Consider the following 18,371-nt stretch of genomic DNA (forward strand, 5'->3'; position numbering starts at 1 on the left):
TGATAGAACATACTTAATTAAAATGTATTGCTAGGATATCAGTGTAATTTATTTTTTAGACATTCATCAGCTGAACAGTTTAAGTTGCTGTTTAAATGAACAAGAGTTGATATCTAACACTAATAAACCAATTTTCTGACAGCATACAATTCACACAATGTTACTTTTTGGCAACACAATAAACTTCATTATTACTTCTTTAAGAAACATCTTACTCAAGTCAAGCAAAAGTAGTCCCCATGTGGGAGAGTGAGGACTATTATGTTACAAGGTTTTACTGGAGATAATTCCTTACTAAACCAATCAGACCACATAACAGCATTCTAACACCAACTACAGGCCCTTGGAGACCAGTTTGTGTGTGGCCTAAATTTCATAGGCTTCTTTACAACAGATGTGTTGGATGAGGGTAATGTTACTTCATATATTAACCTGTGTGTTCCCTAATCTAATACTGCTGTTTTACCTACATTCTACCTCTTTCTATATCCTTCTGACAGAAATCATGTTTTTGTTTTTGTTTTGAATCTAAAAAAAATCTGAACTAAAATGACATGTCTTACAACAGAAGATTATCATGTTAGTTTTTTTATTCTGATATTTGTTTTATATTCTGATATTTTTTTTATTCTGATATTTTAAGTGAAATCACTTAACCAGGAATTTTTGCAATGCATGAAAAACAAACTTCTTTTATTATACCTTTTTAACCAATGAGACAATTTATATTCAAATCTAAACAAATACTTTACTGTATCATTTCAAAAGGTAGCAGTTTAAATATTCATTCGTCTCTATTTTGTCTACAGTAATTTTCTGATTAACCTTTGTATAGTCCATGAAACTGATTTTTACATGATTTCAAGGCAGACGGAACTACTGAAGAGTTCAACAAAACAAAAACTCTAAACTACAGTTTAATATTGAAAAAAGCTTCTTAAAATGCACTAGTTCAGGATTAAACAGGAAATAATCAGCTTTATGCTAAAGGAAGGACCTCGCCCAGCAACATTTTATTTATAAAGTACAGAACTGATGGAGAGCTATTTCCTAAATCTGTTCCACAGTAAACTTATTGCTCCATCCAAAACAGGAAGGGTGCAGTTTATCTACAAAAGATTGTTTGCTTATGTTAATTCTCTAGCTAGAAATGCATTAATAATGTTCAGTTTTAATGTTTCTAGGACACACAGGAAGGAATTTTTCATTTATGCTGTACCAGAACAGGGGTGCGTGTGAGAGAGAGAGAGGGATTTAATTGGCATAGAAATGCAAAAACCAAACCACCACCCCATGTTTTAGTAGGGGACAAAGTCTGTAAATTGCTATTTAAAATCCCGGCATTAATTCCACAGAGAGCTGTTTGTTGGTGAGCTAGGTTCTACCAATAAGGTGCTGTAATAAATACAGGTAAGTAATAACAAATGCAGTGCTGTTTCTCTCAGGACCTGATGATGAGCACCCACAACTCTCTTAGGATCATGCCCTAAATGGATATCTAGCAAAAGATTAAAAAAAAAAAGTGTTTTCCTCCTCCAGCTAACAATAGCTAGTCTGTAAAGATATAAAGGGCTTACTTTTCTCCTCAATACACTGCCAAGTACACTGATAATTTAACTAAAAACTACTGGATCTTTGAGTCTGAGAACCACCCTTTTTATGAGAATGCTCATTCACATCAGTGGCTAAAGAGAAACTCCACACTTTCTATAAGGAAAAGCTCAAATATGTTTTAATTTGCATGCCACAGGATTTGAGTGTTTTTTGTTTTGTTTTTTTACAGTTATACATGTAGCATAAGGAAAATACTACACACCTAATAAATATTAAGTACTGAATTGTATGTAACAGATAGCTTTTTAAAGTCCATAAAGTAAAACTAACAGCTGCAAGTAGAGAAAGTCATTACTTAGATTATCCCTTTTTATTACTTAATGTTAAATCTTAGAGTTTTTAAAAGTTTAAAATTACTTAATGTATGATAGTAGCCTCACAAATCAGTTACTAGAGGCCCATTTCTGAATCAAAGATTTTTGTATGTCTAAATTGTCACTCTCTACGATTGTTAAAACACTCACAATACTGAATTCCATTACTCAAATTAAACATAGAGCTAAAAAATGCAAACTAAGTGTCTGAGTGCAAAAAGCTTTAGTGAAGTGAGAGAACTACTTACTAATGCAAGGTAATCCCCTGAAGTCATTTTGAACTATTCGTGGAAGTACTTTCACATGAACAAAAGTGTGCGGGATCACAGCCAAATAAACTGTATTCAATTTTCTTTACAAATGTATGTAAAATGTGCAAAAGTATTAAGAGAAGTACCACATAAAGCTCTTGTATTTAGTAATAGCTTGAAATTGAAATATTGTGGTCTAATATAAAAGGGATTTTTAATATATGATATGGCATTATATTCCACTTCTCCATAGCACAGTGTAACCCAGTTTGTGGTGGTAGTGGGAGTTCAGGGGTAAAGTAGAACAGTGGAGTTTAAGACATATGACCCTGGATTTAATATCCTTGCTCCTTATTGCAAATATTTTCCTGCTGCTGTTGCTAAAGCAGTTAGTGGCTCACTGGAAGCCACCTCCCCTCCATACTTGCTCCCACAAATCTTGCTGCTTCCATGCAAACTAGCAGAGTAAATGTGTTCCACGGGTAGCAAACTGGAAGATAAACCCCACACAAAGGAAAGGATCGGCCTTCTGAAGTCACTCAGTAAATTCACTTGCCTTAAGGGACTGTTAACATTTCTCATAGTCAAATATAATGGTTATCTATTTTTCCATTTTTAGATATGCCTGTATTTTGCATCTATGAAGGTTTTTGAGTTGTAGGATATTCACCTTCCACTTTTTTCTGTCATAGCAGTAACTGATAATGAGACAGGCTGAGCGACATTGAAGCATTTCAGCACAAGAACTGTTACCTATCAAACTCATTAAAGGAATTTCTGTGTGGCTCAATCCAGTGTCACTGAACATTTACCAGGAGTTGTCTGGGAGGGTGAGCTGACAGAACAGATTTGGAATGAACATGGAAAGATATGTGACAACACCCATGATTTTTTGAGATCCGCGCTTGTCTTCAGATTCTAGCAATTACTAAACTGCTTTGATTCTAAGTCTGGTTCGTGTCTGTCCTTACTGAGAGTAATATAACATATATAAGATATTAAAATCATTAACATGTTTCTTTGTTTACTTTCTAGATTTATTTCTATGTTCTTCAGAATGCTTATAGCAGCCTCTTGTGCTGTTTGACTCCATAAACCATTTTGAGAACCTCATGATGCAAACAACTAATCAAGGGCTAGTCTACACTAGTGGCGCAGCTGCATCAGTGCATCACTCACGTGTCTGGTGAAGACGCTCTACGCTGACAGAAGAGAGCTCTCCCGTCAGCTTAATAAAACCACTTCTGCAAGAGGCACTTGCTATGGTCAGCAGGAAAAGCTCTTCTGCAGACACCGGCACTTAGGGGGGTGTAACTTATGTCGCCTCAAGAGGGTGGTTTATTCAAACCCCAGAGAAACACAAGTTATATCAACATAAACTGTAGTGTAGACAAGCCCCAAGTTGATAAAACCAGGTCTACACTACAGACCTATATTGTCATAGCTATGTCTCTCAGGGGTGTGAAAAATCCACACCCCGAACGACGTAGTTATACCAACCTAAGCCCCCATGTTGATGGTGCTAGGTTGACGGGAGAGCTTCTCCTGCCTACATAGATACCACCTCTCAGGGAGGTGGATTAACAAAGCTGACAGGAGCAGCACTCCCACTGGAGTAGGAGTATCTATCCGTACAGCACTGTAGCTGCGTCACTGTAGCACTGTACGTGAAAACAAACCCTAAATATGTGAGATATTTTCCTCTAATATTTGGGAGACAGCATTCACACAGAAGTTGCGACATTAGGGACCTGGATTCTCTTCCCAGCTCTGTCAGAACTGGATTCATACAACCTTGCACTTACTCCTTCTGTAACATGGAGAGACTGATACTTGCTCTCCTTCATGAGGCCTTGCTCTACATTAAGGGTTGTAAAGTACATGGGATTATTAACACTAGACTAGTCAGTAGAAGAAGTTAGTAGAGAAATAATGGTCTCCTGGCCCCTAACACAGTGCAATTTCCTCTAAACCAATGAATAATTTGTTGGGTGGTGTCAGCCAGAAGCATTCTTTTTGTCTGTGTCCCATTACAAGTTCTGGTCTGTGTGACCACTTCAGAATGATGCAGTAGGCTCAGTGAGTCTGTGCAATATTCTGTGGTTTATAACTTGGTCAAATCTGAATAATCTATACACAAAGACAGCAAAAGCTATCATTTTTGACCCCACAACTATCTAGTTTTGGGAAATAGTAAACTCGCTGAAAAAAATGCAGTTTTGGGGCAACCAAAACTATTTGTAAATTCAGGCAGAAGTTGGCTAACAGTTTCAACCAAATAAAACATGAGGAAACATTTTTCAAAAAACCTGAAATGTTTTCTTTTGAATATATCCATTAGAATCAATCTGTTTCATTTAGAAAATGTCAATTTGAATGAACATTTCCTTTCAAAATGCCATTAAGTTCTACGCAAACGCTTTTTTTTTTCTTCCCCTTCCAGTTTTTCATTTCAGTGAGAAAAAAATCTGGTCTGGTTCAAAACTAATCCCCAACCTCCCACTTCTGTTCAGACACTGAACCAAATAAATAAACAAACAAATAAAAATGCTCAGCTCTACAACTAATCCCTTGCCAAAAGCCACATTCCCAGAGATGACTGCACCATTTTTGCTGAAACTTTTCAAAATAATTCAACTTGACACAGAGACAAAGCACCGAAAATTTCAACCCAAACAGTTAAAGTTTGGCAAACGTATAAGCATTTGAAAGCAACGGGCAATAATGAAAAGTGTTAGGCAACATTTATGTAGCGGTTGCTACTAACTCCTCCATAATATAATTAAACACATGAGGAATCCTATGACATTGGTATTTAATATTTCTCTTTGCAACAAAGAAAATAGTTTGGTGGTAGCAGAAGTATGAGATGTAATATACCAAACTAATTCATATGAATTGGCCAGTACAAAGAAAGTTTTGCTGGAGAATTTCTGGAAATATAACTATCCCATTAACTCAGATGAAAAATGTAACCTTATTTCAAAAATTAAATTAGATAAGATAATTGATATAGTTTAGATCTTTGAGATGAAATCAAACCTTTTCTGTTTCTCAACCTTCTTAATCAGTATAACAATTTTAAACATCTATATAAGCCCAGAATCCTTCCGTTTTGACCAACAAGTAAGAATAGTAGGACTTTTTTTAATTTTTTTGGTGGTGGTGGTGCAATACGGAAATGCTCATTGTACTGAGTAGTAGTAGTATGAAAGGAAGGAAGCGGCATGTCTAAAAGGCATAGATTGGATAATGAGACAAATTGCTGGAAAGCATGGAATTGCATATGAAACCATTTACTGGATAAAAAGGCTTACTTTTGTAGTTTAAATACTAGTTTTTAAAAGTTGTACTTATTTTACACTTATAACTTTCTTGCTAGTTAACTCCACTGATGCTAGAATGATACAGTATATTTTGAATAAGAGCAGCATGGAAAGAAAGCAATGAAATCCTCTTTTGATAAGCAGAACTAAACAGGTTACTGCCTACGATAAAAATAGGTTTCAAAAGGTCAAGCACTTTATTGCAACAGCCAAAAGAAACAGTAGCATGCAATTTACCTTTTAACCTTACTTCATACAAGATTACCATGTGCTCTCAAAGATACAGAGTAGATAGAGGTTATTCCTGCAAACATATCCTGAAAAATAAAATAAAGCATTCCTCCCGTCGTGCTAGCTTCCAGAATTTTATTACAAAAACAAGCAGTGTCAGTCAAGATCTGCCTGCAATATGTTGGTTGGAAACAGACTACTAATGAGGAAGAAAAAGAGTAATAATTTAGAATAAAGCAAGTCAAGTTCATACATGAAAAAAAGACATGAATAGGGATGACACTTGCCCAAATTTGACTCAGATTTAAGGATTCAGATGTTTAGATAAGTATGAAAAATTTGTACATATATTTTAAATTTCTTACTTGGTGAGGGACACTTCCCCAACTGAAGGAATACCGTAGCTATAGAATGAATTTACTTTCTAACCAAAGGACAATTTATTCTATTTTCTTTAACGTAGTCCATTAGAAACATACCATTAGGTGTGTAATATTACAATAGTAATTATTTCTTCAAAAAAATAATAGCAGTACAGAACATGCTGCCTTCCATAGTTTAAGGTGGAGTGGATTAAAAAAAAAAGATTTAATTAAAAAAATCAAAAAAATGGATTTTATAAAATCTTTTCATTTTAATTAAATACAAGTTTATTTTTTAAAATAAATTTGAAATTAATTTATGTTATGGCCTCAGTTTATTATAATCTATTACAGTCAGTTAATTCAAACAAAAAAATCATATTAAGCAGTTCATTTTTTCTGCCAAGTTTTAAAGAAAGACAAACCACTAACCGGTGGAAATTACTGGCTAAGCACCTGGAACCAGAGTCTGCTGAGGACCTACTTCTGCAGGTTCAGAGAGAATATTTTCTTTATTTCAGTTTATTCAACTAATTCAGTTCAATGACTGACTAGAAACCAATAAAGTTGAAAAAGCAGGAAAGCTTTTTTTCCCTCTTCCAATCTATGAATAAACACTAAATGTGAGGATAAGATTTACTAGTTCTAAAATCTTGAAGTACATTGTGACCAGAAACAACCAGTTCAATTCATTAACTACAGATAATACACCCTTTGTTTAATAAATCAGTTTTAAATGCAAGAATATGTTTTGACAAACTTTTTGAGAAACGTTTTTCCCTGATGTTTCCATAACATTTAATGTTTTATTTAATTAAAATGCTTTTTTGGTGTGTGTTTTAATTGAATTGGATTTTTTAATCCAAGTAGACACAAATCAAGTTGAAAAACAATCATCTAGTAAACAAAATATGTGCCATTCACCATTTTCTAACACAACAAACAATGTTAAAATTAAGAATCTGAACAAATCGTAAGAAAAGCTATATTATTGCTTATATAAATAAGTATAGATATAGTATATCCTCCTTTTTAGGCGAAGCACTAAATTCAGCGCAAATACTATGTTAACATTTACTGTAGCACTACAGTTAATGTTAATTTAGTTGTAAATCAACATGTTTTAGTGGTTAGCAACCAATCAGAACAACCTTTCTTTAGGAAAATAGCTAAAACGTATCAATGCAAAACACAATTAAAACTGATTATTTAAATCAAGGTTTCCTGATTGCTGATTTAAATCATGACTAAAATTTGCAATTGAATTCACTTTGATTTAAATCAATTGACTCTGGCCTAAGGTGGCCTGAAGTGCTGCAGGCAAGTTATTCTCTCATTCCAGCAAGTGAGACAATTATCTACTATCACATTCACTGGCTTCCAATGCACCTGAAACCACTTCTTGTAACAGTGGTCTAGTTTTAAAATATTCCATGGTCTCACTCCGTCTCATCTTAGACTCCATACTCGCCTCTTCCTCAACTATTCACGTTATTCCTCCTCCTCTCCACTCACTTTTTCTTATTTCTACAGTGCCCACAATTAAACTAGGCATATAGTAGAATCTCAGAGTTACAAACTGACCAGTCAATCACACACCTCATTTGGAACCAGATGTACGCAATCAGGCAGCAGCAGAGACCAAGATGGTTAAAAGCAGCATTTTTTTCCTGCATAGTAAAGTTTCAAAGCTGTATTAAGTCAATGTTCAGTTGTAAACTTTTGAAAGAACAATCATAACGTTTTGTTCAGCATTACGAACAACCTCAATTCCTGAAGTGTTCATAACTCTTGAGATTCTACTTATGTTATAGACAAATCAAAAACTGTCTCTTCTCCAAAGACCTTGCACCTAGCTACACGTAGATATGATGAAACAAGAATAATGGCTCTCATCCACTTCTGCCATCAGGTTTCACATCACATCATCTGGACCTATTCCCCGCTAAGCCACTTCTCAAAATCTCACTTTAAAACCTTTGTTTTCTCTTTAACTTATGACTGATTTCCTGAAACTATTTATTTATATATATAATGTTCATTACTATATCTGAACATCTTTGCAGTAACTTGTAGCATATGATGCAAAAAGCTGAAGATGTAATTCCAATTATTTGTTCTGCCCCGAAAAGCAAAATAAAATTAATCATTTTCTGACCTTGTAATATTAGACAAAAGTGGAATATTACATATTTCTTTATTAAGCACCTGACAAGCTTTCCATAACCAACTGGGCACCATGTTATTTCAAGTACAAAAATGAAGTATGCCATTAACACTGCATACTATTCATACAGGAAATATGATCCATATAGTGTAAATGTTTACTTCATTTCAGATGTTTTCATTTTAAATCAAACAAAAACCAATGAAAAAAGACACCTTAACGTTAATCATACATTCTGACCGATTCATATTGAAATGGAGTCCAAATTATTTTTTTCTTTGGGCCTGGCTAATTTTAGGTCAATATACTTTTGAAATCTTGTAATCTTATACTTGCAAAATCTTGTTCAAGTCATAAGATGCTCTGAATAATCAGAATCAGTTAAGCTGTTATGATTTAGAAGTATCACCCACCTTTAAAATTTCAGATGATTCACAACACAGATGTAGACAATCTCAGCACTTGATCCCTAACAAACCTTCTCCGTATCAAGTTATCAACTTGTGGCTGACGAAATATATTATATATAAGTTTGAGATATGTCTTTAAGTCATATGTTGCTAAATTTATCTTTCAACTATTGATATGCTGTCAATATAGAAAACTTTCAGTTAATTTAAAACAGAAGCAAGTGGAAGAGCAATTGAAAGGTTACAAAATAAAATTTTTGATAAAGAAATTGAGCCCTGGATTCTGTTATTGTAAAGCAAAATAAACTTCTGCTAAGGCATTAGGTTTCCAGAAGTACTTGCCTGAGTAGTAGTACAGTTTTTGAAAGAACTGTGAAAGGGTCAGAAGTGATCGAAGTGTATCTTATAGAAGATAGAAAAGACCATTTTCATGAGAGTTGCCAAGGATTAGAGATGAACAAACTGATCTATACCCAGGAGAAAGATAACACTGAGAAATAGGAAAGAGTTGCAAACCAGAAAGTCAGAAGACATAGTGTTAAATTTTTGCAAGTCCAAAAACAATAGCTATGAACTTCAGATAACCTGAAGAACTGGTACCTCCTAGGAAAAATCATAAAGAGTTATCCGGCATTTTCACTGGACTCTTGCTTTAAAAAACAAAACAAACACATGACAAAACAAGAACACGACAAAAATTTTGCTTTCTATATTGATTCAGAAAGGATTTTTTATGGGTGGATAACACAAGTGGGGCATACTCTTTAATTCTGAATAAAAGTCCCTCTCTGGCCCTAAATCTTTGCCTGCTTTCCTTAAGCTGAAAAACATCTGGACAGATCAAGAGAATATGGAGCCATCGCACTGGAATGAAATCCTCCTCTATTGATAGCAATAAAACCTGTTGAAAAACAATAACATCCTTCAACTGTCTCTCCTTCAGTCAATGAAGGCAGAAGTCCCATCTGGGTTACCAGAAAAGATTATAATCAGGATGACATCTTAAAATGAATGAAAATTTTACTTATTTCTCAAGACCCCCAAATAGAAACTGCCAACAGAAGTGGAGAAGTCATATGTTGCTGAAGAATGCATACCTAACAGTGGTTTTAATTTGATATGTGCCAAAACCTTCATCTATATACTGTTAGCCAAGTGATAAACCAGTAATTTTAAACTATTCAGAAAGAACACCTGAGCTACAGAAAGTATGTAAATGACTTAATGCCACACCATTTAACTGTATGTTTATTTGCATTAAAATAATAGGTATCACATTAGGAATAAAGAAATAATTTTCAATCCTTAAATAATTTTTAAGAGTACCCAAGACCTTAAGCTTGTTACATGCAGTGTTAAACACTTCTCATACTAATTAAGCACAGTTCATTGATTATTGGTTAAAAAGGAAGCTGTAAGTTACATCCAAAGTAACAGATAAGGAGTACAAGGCAACACACAGCTCAAAGAGTTAAACATTTAAGTGCTCTGATACCATCAGAAGCTATCAGAAGCTCAAAAGAAAGAGAAGCAATAACTTGACTTAATGATTTAAGGATTAGACTCTTAAAGAGTTACCTTTGTTACTGGCATTGGGTAAACTATACGAGCATTGTAAAGTGGAATGAAAAGGTTAATTAACGTCATCTGTGGATATATACCGAACACCAAATTTCAGAAAAAAGGAGAAAGCAATTTAAAAATGATTCTGGGCATATACCTGGATTTTACAATTTCATATCTAAATCCATGCATAAATATGCAAAAATTTGCTTTAAACTATCATTTAAATAAAAAAATTGTTCACATGATTTGAAATTTTAACTGAAGAATTAATTTTTTTTATATCTGTCACTAACAATCATAACTACTGAATGGCATAATCTTGACTGACCTTAGAAAGTATCTTGTGTTGTCTTCCCCAAAGAGAAGAACAGTTACCTGAGATCACTATTTTGCAGTACCAGTTAGATTTATATGCATTACACATTTGTATATTGTTCTGGACACCTCAATATTCAGAAGCAGGAGACACATTTGAGCAATTTCAGAAAAAAATAGTAACAGTTATTAAAGAACGAAAAAGGATTAAAATAATTCATTTCTATTTTCAAAACTATCTTTATTGTAGATGTTCCTTGCCACAAAAAGAGATAGTATAAAAATCAGATTCCCAATTGTTTGTTAAAGAAAAGCTTAGGTCAGTAAAAAAACAAAAACAACCCCAAAAAGCACACTAACGTTTTTTGTTTAAATTGCACATCTAGATAGAGATTACTTAGGTAACCTAGACTAAAAATAGAATACTATAAATGCCTACAAGCATATGAAGGGTGGTGACTTGTCTGGCGGGATGGGGGAAAGAATGTCATGGAGCTGAATGTAAGGCCTCTCTTCACTCAGGCTTGGTCTACACTTGACAGTTAAGTTGGCATAGCCACTTTGGTCAGAAGTGTGAAAAACACCACACCCCCTGACCAACACAGCTCTATCAACAAAACCCCCAGTGTAGACACAGCCGTGTCAACAGAAGAGAGCTTCTGTCAATGTAGCTAATGTTGTTCAGGGGGGGAGACGGTATATTCCTACACCAATGGAAAAATGTCTTCTTTTGGTGTAACTTGAAGGCTCATCTACATTGAAAAGTTGCATCAGCATAGTTACATCTCTCAGGATGTGAAAAATCCACACTACTGAGGGCAAGCCTACACTTAAAACGCTGCATCGACGCAGCTGCACTGACGCAGCTGTGCTGCTGTTGTACTTTAATGAAGACACGCTACACTGATGGGAGAGGGCTCTTCTGTTGGCATAGTTAATCCACCTCCCCAAGAGGCGGTAACTATGTTGCCACGAGAAGCTCTCCCGCTGACATTTCGCTGTCTACCGATGGGTTTGGTCAGTATAACTATGTCAGTCGGGGTGTGGATTTTTCAAACCCTGAGCAACGTAGCTATACCAATATAGGTCTCAAGTGTAGATCAGACCTGAGAGATGTAATTAAGATGACCTAAACCCCAGCGTAGACAGTGCTAGGTCGACCGAAGAACTCTTCCATCAACCTAACTACCACCTCTTGGGGAGGTGGACAGACTACAGCAATGGGATAATCCCTCCTGATGCTATAATGACTGCCTATACGAAAGCATTACAGCACTGCACCTGTGCCACTGCAGCATTTTAAGTGCAGATATGGCCTCAGTCTACCCTAGGGGGCCAGACCACATAGGCTCTGTAGGGTATACATACCCTTACTCAACTAGGGGACCTGAAAATCAGTATCCGAAGTTTTAGTCATCCACCCTCTCCTCTGCCATCAGAACAATCCAGTAGTAACCAGATCACACTGTCAAAATCATCTCAGTCCACCATCTTCCTACAGGTTTCAGAGTAACAGCTGTGTTAGTCTGTATTCGCAAAAAGAAAAGGAGTACTTGTGGCACCTTAGAGACTAACAGAATCATAGAGACTAACAAGTTTATCTGGGCATAAGCTTCCGTGGGCTAAAACCCATTTCATCAGATACATCTGATGAAGTGGGTTTAAGCCCACAAAAGCTTATGTCCAAATGAATTTGTTAGTCTCTAAGGTGCCACAAGTACTCCTCTGTTTTTTTGCTGATACAGACTAACACGGTTACCACTCTGAAACCATAGAATCATAGACATGTAGGGCTGGAAGGGACCTCAAGAAGTCATGAAGTCCAGGCACTGCTCTGAGGCAGGACCAAGTAAATCTTAACCTTGCTTGACAGGTGATTGTCTAACCTGTTCTTAGAATCATAGAAGATTAGTGTTTGAAGAGACCTCAGGAGCTCATCTAGTCCAACCCCCTGGTCAAAGCAGGACCAACACCAACTAAAGCATCCCAGCTGGGGTTTTGTCAAGCCAGGCCTTAAAAACCTCTAAGGATGGAGATTCCATCACCTCCTTAGGAATCCCATTCCAGTGCTTCACCACCCTTCCAGTGAAATAGTTTTTCCTAATATCCAACCTCTACCTCCCCCACTGCAACTTGAGACCATTGCTCCTTGTTCTGTCATCTGCTACCACTGAGAACAGCCAAGTTCCATCTGCTTTAGGAAATCCCTCCCCCCACTCTTCTCTTCTGCAGACTAAATAAGCCCAGTTCCCTCAGCCTTTCTTCATAAGTCATGTGCCTCAGCCCCCTAATAATTTTTGTTGCCCTCTGCTGGACTCTCTCCAATTTGTCCATATCCTTTCTGTCGTGGGGGCCCCAAAACTGGACGCAATACTCCAGATGTGGCCTCACCAGTGCCGAATAGAGGAGAATAATCAATTCCCTTGATCTGCTGGCAATGCTCCTACTAATGCAGCCCAATATGCCATTAGCCTTCCTGGCAACAAGGGCACAATGTTGACTCATATCCAGCTTCTCGTCCACTGTAATCCCCAGGTCCTTTTCTGCAGAACTGCCGCTTAGCCAGCCTGTAGCAGTGCATGGGATTCTTCCATCCATACTTCTTTAACTTGCTGGCAAGAATACTGTGGGAGACTGTATCAAAAGCTTTGCTAAAGTCAAGGTATATCACGTCCATGTAAACTTTGCACTTGTCTTTATTGAATTTCATCTTGGTGATATCAGACAAATACCTCATTTTGTCAAGGTCACTTTGAATCCTAATTCTGTCCTCCAAAGTGCTCGCAACTCTTTCCAGCGTGGTGCCATCCACAAATGTTATAAAGCACTCTCTCCACTCCATCATCCTTGTCATTAATGAAATTCTTGAACAGTGTCAGACCCAGGACTGACCCCCTATGGAACCCTGCTAGATACATCCTCACAGCTTGACAGTGAACCACTGATAACTACTCAGAGTGCAGTATTTCAACCAGTTGCACACTCACCGTATAGTAATTTCATCTGGACCACATTTTGTTAGTTTGCTTATGAGAATGTGGGAGTGTAAAAACCCTGACTAAAACATCAACACATATCATGTCTACTGTTTCCCCCCACCATCCACTAGGCAAATAACCCTGTCAAAGAAGGAAATTAGGTTGGTTTGGCATGGTTTGTTATTAAGAAATACATGATAGGCATTCCTTACAACGCTATTATTCTCTAGGTGCTTAGAAACTGATAGTTTGATACCTGGAAAGATACCTAGGACAAATTTTTAAAGTTAGGCTGACTGGTCTATAATTCCCTGGGTCATCTTTGTTCCCATTTTTTAAACATAGGTACTATGTCTGCCCGTCTCCAGTCCTCTGGGACCACATTCATCCTCAATGAGTTTTCAAAGATAATGGTTCCAAACAGAGGCGCCAGCTTCATCAGTTCCTGGGGGGAGCTCAACTCCCGCTCTGTCCCAGGCCTTGCCCCAACTCTACCCCACCCTCAAGCCCCCAGCTCGCCTCTTCGAGCCCTCGCCCCGCCCCTGCTTCTTCCTGCCCCTGCTCCCCCTCTCCCGCAGTTCTTCCTGCACACCATTGAACAGCTGATTGCAGTGGGTGGGAAGTGCTGGGAGGGAGGGGGAAGAGCTGATTGGTGGGGCCCACTGGCAGGCGGGAGGGCGAGGGGCTGCCAGTGGATGCTGAGCACCCACTACTTTTTTTCTGTGGGTGCTCCAGCCTCGGAGCACCCATGGAGTCGGCGCTTATGTTCCAAGGTTGCTTCCACTAGTTCCTTAGGTACCCAAGGATGAATGTCATCATACATCTTCTACACACATTCATACATCTAAGTTACCTAAATATTCTTTGACCTCTTCTTTCCTTATTTTGGCTTGCATTCCTTTTCTCTCATTATTAATATTAATTGTGTTGAGTCTCTGGCCACACTATTAGACTATTGTCCTTAAAGTTTACCCTCATCCTCCAGTTAAACTATCCTTCTTATTGTCCAATCCAGTCACCTCCTCATTCTTCCATCTCCTTCTTCTATCCTCTAACTTGAATTTAAATGTATTAAAAATAGTGCATATAACTTGTTTACAATATTTCTCAAAACTGTTCATTTTCTTTTTTCCTTCTAGTTTTCAGATTGGGAATTTCAATGTATATTTTGCTGACGCCTCCAAACAACCTGGCCTCTACATTTTTTAAAAAAAAAAAATATAATCTCTGTCATAATCAATTCCAATACACTTCAGGGCTCCCAAATCTTTGACTTAATCATATTAATCTCTTCTCTTCCTCATGCCATCTCCAACCCTGCCTATAGTCATTATCCCTTCAAATTAGACTTTGCTCTTCCCAAACTAATCCATTTTAGTTAGTAAGCAATTTTCCCTCGTATTGTAATTCATATGGATATCTTATTCTGCAATAATTTCTTTATAAGCAAAATGATCATTGCCAGGAGCAGATGCAGAAATACAATTTTAATGAATAAGCCCTTAGATTTTCAAATACATCTCACTTTTAGTCATACAAAGAAGTGGTTCTTATCTTTCAGACTTTGGAGCAGATAACCTGCAACAAAACTACTTATTTTAGTCCACATAGCAGTCAAACAGCATTTTCTTCAAACAATAGACTATATCCATTCTTTCAGGAATATATACTTTCCCAGAAAATTATTGACAAATTGTAATCTAAGAAAATTCATTATCACTGGCTGAAGACCTGGGAATTCTGAACACAGCTACCTGACCTGAAACAATATTCCAACAACATCAAAAAGCAAATTAGCGACCAGAAGCACAACCAAGTAGTCCCCAGGATCCGGTAATTTCATCTAGGTAGTGTTCACCATCTATTTACATGACTGCTGTCAAACCTGAAGGAAAGGTTTAACTCCTCATGATGGGGCAGATAACCCGCTTGTTGCCAAGCGTGGGGCCTAAGGAGGCAAACAGGCTCCACACTGACAATGAGAAGAACCTGTGGACCTAGTCGACCCTGCCGTGCCACAGCAGCAGCCAGTATCAGGACCAGAGAGGGGAGTTAAAAGAAGGAGACCTATCCCAGTTCGCTTTTTAGACTGCCACTGTACACTGAGTGGATGTTTTCAGAGAACAATCCACAATGACTCCAAGATCTCTTTCTTGAGTGGCAACAGCTAATTTACACCCCATCATTTTATATGTACAGTTGGGATTATGTTTTCCAATGTGCATTACTTTGCATTTATCAACACTGAATTTCATCTGCCATTTTGTTGCCCAGTCACCCAGTTTTGAGAGATCCTTTTGTAGCTCTTTGCAATCTGCCTGGGACTTAACTATCTTGAGTAGTTTTGTATCATGTGCAAATTTTGCCACCTCACTGTTTATCACTTTTTCCAGATCATTTATGAATATGTTGAATAAGACTGGTCCCAGTACAGATCCTGTGGGACACCACTATTTATCTCTCTCCATTCTGAAAACTCACCATTTATTCCTACCCTTTGTTTCCGATCTTTTAACCAGTTACCTGGTTTTAACCAGTTACCTTCCCTCTTATCCCATGACAACCTACTTTGATTAAAAACCTTTGGTGAGGGACCTTGTCAAAGGCTTTCTGAAAATCTAAGTATACTATATCCCCTGGATCCCCCTTGTCCACATGTGTGTTGACCCCCTCAAAGAATTCTAGGAGATTGGTGAGGCATGATTTCCCTTTGCAAAACCCATGTTGACTCTTCCCCAACAAATTATGTTCATCTGTGTGTCTGGCAATTTTGTTCTTTCCATCAGTTTGCCCGGTACCGAAGTCAAGCTTACTGGCCTGTAATTGCCGATGTCACCTCTGGAGCCCTTTCTAAAAATTTTAAAAATTCACAGTGGGGTGAATCTTGCTCTAATGGACCACAAAGAGGCTCCACTTGAACAATCCAGTTACACTCCTTCATGAAAAACACACAACTTAATAAAAAAATACTTTACAATATCTGAAAGAGAGCAGCTTCATTCTTCTCAACTGATTTTGGAGCTGAGCATTAGGAGATATGAGTCTATTCCCAACCCTTACGCGGACTCAAAGCGTGTTCATTAGCAAATCATTCAGGCTGCAATTCATGCAAGGTATTATAGGGATCAATTTAAACTGTTGTCGGTGCACATGCACATGCAAATTGCTGGTGTAAGTTCTGCTAAAGTACTGATCTGGAAGTTTGTTCTTTCTCTTTCTCTCTATTTCAGAACATGAAAAGTATTTAAAAATCACTATTCACCTGTAAACAATAAAATGTATGAGCATCAATTTTTAAGAAAATAATCTGTGCTATCCCACTGATCTCATCTGGGTCCACAGCATTTCCTCCCGAGTATCTAAACAGTTGAGGTACTTTGCTTCAATTCAGTTATATGAACCACACAAAGTATTTTGGTAAGCTGGGCATGAAGTTGTTTATTACAAAGTGTGTGTGTGTGTCTACATAAGATATATATAAAGTTATGGACATGATCTGCCATTAAGCATGTACACACACACTCTGTCTAACACACATATATATCTGAAAGTCATGGTCATGATCTGCCGTTAAGCGTGCTAGGCAGGATGATACAAAAGGATCAAAATGCTTAAATATTTGGAAAGTTGGTGTGGGTGGGAGAAAAAAGCAATACAAAAATAATGGGACAGTCTTTCAACTGCACAGCAAGTATACTAACAGTGAAAAATAGAGCAAAGGAGGACTGGAGAAGCAATACATAAGTAAGACAAGGTAGCTGGAGTGCAAGCAGCAGCTACAGTTAAGGTAGTTGAAACATTTTATAAACCCCGGTTTTCGGTCGCTCATAACATTCTAAATTTTTCATCTCTTAAACTAAAATGTTTAAGATCTGGTGTCCACCTAAATTTATACCTATATATAAAACTGAACAAAAATTATTCAGTAATTTTTAATTAAGAGTAGAATGAAAAAAATACTTTCCCTATTATACAAAATAATAATTGCAATCTTTTTTCAACAGCTCTGAAGCTAAAAAAATCTGGCAGTAAAAAGATAAAATGCAGCAGGGAAACATATCTAAAATACTTTTCAATAATGCTAAGTGAAAACTAGCTGAGTTATGAGCATTTTGCATAGGGAGAGGGAGATTAAATCATGTTGTAAGCATGTTGTGAACACTACAGTGTATTCTTAATAATCCACCAGTGTCCAGGAGGAGGGTAGAGTGTACTGCGCATGAGGGCATGGCTAATTCAGCCACAAAGCTAAATGAGGCAGAGTTCCATACTCTAACTTCTAAACCATGCTAGGTCACTTTTAAAAGAAGGAAAGAGGTTAAAGCCTTCCATATCCCATTGTCAATTTCCTGAACCATCCTCCAGTCCCCTGCCTTATTAAATCTCTACATTTCACGTAGATAATCTTAGAGGCTCTGAGGATACTATTCAAAAGTATTTACAGTAAAAAAAAAGGAGCATAAACAAGAAGGGGAAATGCAGATTTCTGATATACACCACCCCTGAATTTCTGAATAATCTACACCCCTAAACAACAAATGTTATACCGACCTCAGCACTGGTTTGCACAGCACTATGTCAGCGGGAGAGCTTCTCCTGCCGACATAGCTACTGCCTCTCGTGAGGCAGGAGTTATTAAGCCGACGAGAGAGCTCTCTCCCAGTGGCTTAGAGCATCTTCAGCAGAAGCACTGTAGAAGTTGCTGTAGTAGTAGTCTAAAAAGGTTCAAAAAATTTGCAAAAGTCAAAATCAACAAGGAAGAAAGGAAGGATTGCCCAAGATCTAATACAAGCCATAAAATCATTTGTCTGATCTGTGAGGAAGGAGGCAATGATAT

The 18,371-nt window shown here is 37.2% G+C and overlaps 1 protein-coding gene across 8 annotated transcripts in view; it reads right to left on the reverse strand.

Annotated features, from left to right (window-relative positions):
• PPHLN1 (periphilin 1) overlaps window positions 1–18,371 on the reverse strand; it is a 143,373-nt gene that overhangs the window by 20,927 nt on the left and 104,075 nt on the right. The window contains exon 11 of one of the 8 annotated variants that reach the window (XM_075124412.1): window positions 5,737–5,822. The exons of the other annotated variants lie outside the window; for them this stretch is intronic. Within the exon in view, the coding sequence (XP_074980513.1) occupies window positions 5,757–5,822 (66 nt within the window). The 3' untranslated portion in view covers window positions 5,737–5,756. Of the gene's footprint in view, window positions 1–5,736; window positions 5,823–18,371 lie in introns of those variants that run through there. 8 annotated transcript variants of the gene reach the window in all.

The sequence above is a fragment of the Caretta caretta genome, chromosome 1 (assembly GCF_965140235.1).
Source record: "Caretta caretta isolate rCarCar2 chromosome 1, rCarCar1.hap1, whole genome shotgun sequence".
Taxonomy (NCBI): domain Eukaryota; kingdom Metazoa; phylum Chordata; order Testudines; family Cheloniidae; genus Caretta; species Caretta caretta.